Below are 4,246 nucleotides of genomic sequence, written 5' to 3'. Positions count from 1 at the left end.
CTCACCGATTTCAGGCGTGGATAGATGGCGTGTTTACAACCTCAGGAATGAACGCCAGCATTCCCAGGACTCGTGGGGTGTTCGGAAGCCTGATTCGAACGTGGCAAAACTAGCTTTCCAGGTAATAATGTTTCATGTGTTTTCTAGTATTTGATATAATTAACCCGTTTTGTTTATATTACTTCATTCATTGGGGGAAGGAACGTGTTATCGTAACGTGTCGTGTATCAATTCTCCTCTTTTATCTTACTTCAGTTATTGGGGGGAAGAAATATGTGGTGATAACGTGTCACATATTTCCTCGCATTCTCGTATTTTCCCCCTTTATTTTACTTCAGTTACTTGCAATATGTCTTATATTTCCCCCCATTCTCATAATCCTTATAAATTCTACCTCAATCATGGTAAACAGAACATGTGACAGTATACCTAAAATACTCTCGACGTGTCTCCATACTGGCATACACCTATGGCATACCCTCTTACCATAAGAATACAATCAACGATAACGAATACCCTTCATCCCTTCCTCAGAGTGGTGGCGGGGTATTCACCGTGGCGCCCTTGAGAGACGAGTCCAAGGCAGCTTACTACATGAAACTCTTCAGGAAGGTCCTCAGTCGAGCCATTGTTAAAGTGGTTCACAGCGTACACAGCGCCCGCTCGACCAGGCTGGCGTAGCAACTCCCCCCCCCCCCTAAAAGCTTTGAGAAATGTTTTGGCGATAGATTTTCATTCTTTGAAATATCAGTTTTTTTTTCTCCCCAGTCTGAAGCGCAGTGAACTATCGCTAGATTTCTGTGCAACGACCTATCGCTAGATTTCTGTGCAACGACCTATCGCTAGATTTCTGTGCAACGACCTATCGCTAGATTTCTGTGCAACGACCTATCGCTAGATTTCTGTGCAACGACCTATCGCTAGATTTCTGTGCAACGACCTATCGCTAGATTTCTGTGCAACGACCTATCGCTAGATTTCTGTGCAGCGACCTATCGCTAGATTTCTGTGCAGCGACCTATCGCTAGATTTCTGTGCAGCGACCTATCGCTAGATTTCTGTGCAGCGACCTATCGCTAGATTTCTGTGCAACGACCTATCGCTAGATTTCTGTGCAACGACCTATCGCTAGATTTCTGTGCAACGACCTATCGCTAGATTTCTGTGCAACGACCTATCGCTAGATTTCTGTGCAACGACCTATCGCTAGATTTCTGTGCAACGACCTATCGCTAGATTTCTGTGCAACGACCTATCGCTAGATTTCTGTGCAACGACCTATCGCTAGATTTCTGTGCAACGACCTATCGCTAGATTTCTGTGCAACGACCTATCGCTAGATTTCTGTGCAACGACCTATCGCTAGATTTCTGTGCAAGAACTATCGCTAGATTTCTGTGCAACGAACTACCGCTAGATTTCTGTGCAACGAACTATCGCTAGATTTCTGTGCAACGAACTATCGCTAGATTTCTGTGCAACGAACTATCGCTAGATTTCTGTGCAACGACCTATGCTAGATTTCTGTGCAACGAACTATCGCTAGATTTCTGTGCAACGAACTATCGCTAGATTTCTGTGCAACGAACTATCGCTAGATTTCTGTGCAACGAACTATCGCTAGATTTCTGTGCAACGAACTATCGCTAGATTTCTGTGCAACGAACTATCGCTAGATTTCTGTGCAACGAACTATCGCTAGATTTCTGTACAGTGACCTATCGCTAGATTTCTGTGCAGTGACCTATCGCTAGATTTCTGTGCAGTGACCTATCGCTAGATTTCTGTGCAGTGACCTATCGCTAGATTTCTGTGCAGTGACCTATCGCTAGATTTCTGTGCAGTGAATTATCGCTAGATTTCTGTGCAACGACCTATCGCTAGATTTCTGTGCAGTGACCTATCGCTAGATTTCTGTGCAGTGACCTATCGCTAGATTTCTGTGCAGTGACCTATCGCTAGATTTCTGTGCAGTGACCTATCGCTAGATTTCTGTGCAATAGACTATCGCTAGATTTCTGTGCAATGACCTATCGCTAGATTTCTGTGCAGTGACCTATCGCTAGATTTCTGTGCAGTGAATTATCGCTAGATTTCTGTGCAGTGAATTATCGCTAGATTTCTGTGCAGTGAATTATCGCTAGATTTCTGTGCAGTGAATTATCGCTAGATTTCTGTGCAGTGAATTATCGCTAGATTTCTGTGCAATAGACTATCGCTAGATTTCTGTGCAATAGACTATCGCTAAATTTCTGTGCAATGGACTATCGCTAGATTTCTGTGCAATGGACCATCGCTAGATTTCTGTGCAATGGACTATCGCTAGATTTCTGTGCAATGGACTATCGCTAGATTTCTGTGCAATGGACTATCGCTAGATTTCTGTGCAATGGACTATCGCTAGATTTCTGTGCAATGGACTATCGCTAGATTTCTGTGCAATGGACTATCGCTAGATTTCTGTGCAATGGACTATCGCTAGATTTCTGTGCAATGGACTATCGCTAGATTTCTGTGCAATGGACTATCGCTAGATTTCTGTGCAATGGACTATCGCTAGATTTCTGTGCAATGGACTATCGCTAGATTTCTGTGCAATGGACTATCGCTAGATTTCTGTGCAATGGACTATCGCTAGATTTCTGTGCAATGGACTATCGCTAGATTTCTGTGCAATGGACTATCGCTAGATTTCTGTGCAACGGACCATCGCTAGATTTCTGTGCAACGGACCATCGCTAGATTTCTATGGAACGGACCATCGCTAGATTTCTGTGCAACGGACCATCGCTAGATTTCTGTGCAACGGACCATCGCTAGATTTCTGTGCAACGGACCATCGCTAGATTTCTGTGCAACGGACCATCGCTAGATTTCTGTGCAACGGACCATCGCTAGATTTCTGTGCAACGGACCATCGCTAGATTTCTGTGCAAGGGACCATCGCTAGATTTCTGTGCAAGGGACCATCGCTAGATTTCTGTGCAACGGACCATCGCTAGATTTCTGTGCAACGGACCATCGCTAGATTTCTGTGCAACGGACCATCGCTAGATTTCTGTGCAACGGACCATCGCTAGATTTCTGTGCAACGGACCATCGCTAGATTTCTGTGCAACGGACCATCGCTAGATTTCTGTGCAACGGACCACCGCTAGATTTCTGTGCAACGGACCATCGCTAGATTTCTGTGCAACGGACCATCGCTAGATTTCTGTGCAAGGGACCATCGCTAGATTTCTGTGCAACGGACCATCGCTAGATTTCTGTGCAACGGACCATCGCTAGATTTCTGTGCAACGGACCATCGCTAGATTTCTGTGCAACGGACCATCGCTAGATTTCTGTGCAACGGACCATCGCTAGATTTCTGTGCAACGGACCACCGCTAGATTTCTGTGCAACGGACCATCGCTAGATTTCTGTGCAACGGACCATCGCTAGATTTCTGTGCAACGGACCATCGCTAGATTTCTGTGCAACGGACCATCGCTAGATTTCTGTGCAACGGACCATCGCTAGATTTCTGTGCAACGGACCATCGCTAGATTTCTGTGCAAGGGACCATCGCTAGATTTCTGTGCAACGGACCATCGCTAGATTTCTGTGCAACGGACCATCGCTAGATTTCTGTGCAACGGACCATCGCTAGATTTCTGTGCAACGGACCATTGCTAGATTTCTGTGCAACGGACCATCGCTAGATTTCTGTGCAACGGACCATCGCTAGATTTCTGTGCAACGGACCATCGCTAGATTTCTGTGCAAGGGACCATCGCTAGATTTCTGTGCAAGGGACCATCGCTAGATTTCTGTGCAAGGGACCATCGCTAGATTTCTGTGCAAGGGACCATCGCTAGATTTCTGTGCAAGGGACCATCGCTAGATTTCTGTGCAAGGGACCATCGCTAGATTTCTGTGCAAGGGACCATCGCTAGATTTCTGTGCAAGGGACCCATCGCTAGATTTCTGTGCTGACTGTCAGCTGGGGCCGTCAATCTCATTAATTTTTTTTTAAATAACAGATTAGATGATTCACTTCTCACATCTATAAATACTGCATATAGTAAGTAAATGCCTACGTTTAGGAGTTAGTTGTACCAAGCTTAGATACACAGATTATACCTTTTTCAGAAATTATTTACAACGAAACAAACGAATTGCTCTAATCTGCCATTTCAACTCTGCTACTTTCCTACACTCCTTGCAACAATAATTAAATATTTTTATATAGTTCTGTCTTCAC

At 44.9% G+C, this 4,246-nt stretch overlaps 1 protein-coding gene across 1 annotated transcript in view; it reads left to right on the top strand.

Annotated features, from left to right (window-relative positions):
• LOC119589223 overlaps positions 1-745 on the top strand; it is a gene marked incomplete in the record, with an annotated part of 32,073 nt that extends 31,328 nt beyond the window's left edge. The window contains 2 exon segments of the mRNA XM_037937828.1: positions 15-121; positions 535-745. Coding sequence (XP_037793756.1) covers positions 15-121; positions 535-681 — 254 coding nt within the window.
• Between the last annotated feature and the right edge of the window lie 3,501 nt (positions 746-4,246).

This window comes from Penaeus monodon, chromosome 25, assembly GCF_015228065.2.
Source record: "Penaeus monodon isolate SGIC_2016 chromosome 25, NSTDA_Pmon_1, whole genome shotgun sequence".
NCBI lineage: Eukaryota > Metazoa > Arthropoda > Malacostraca > Decapoda > Penaeidae > Penaeus > Penaeus monodon.
The sequence above is the reverse complement of the archived record's forward strand: the minus strand, read 5'-3'. Positions and strand labels throughout refer to the sequence as shown.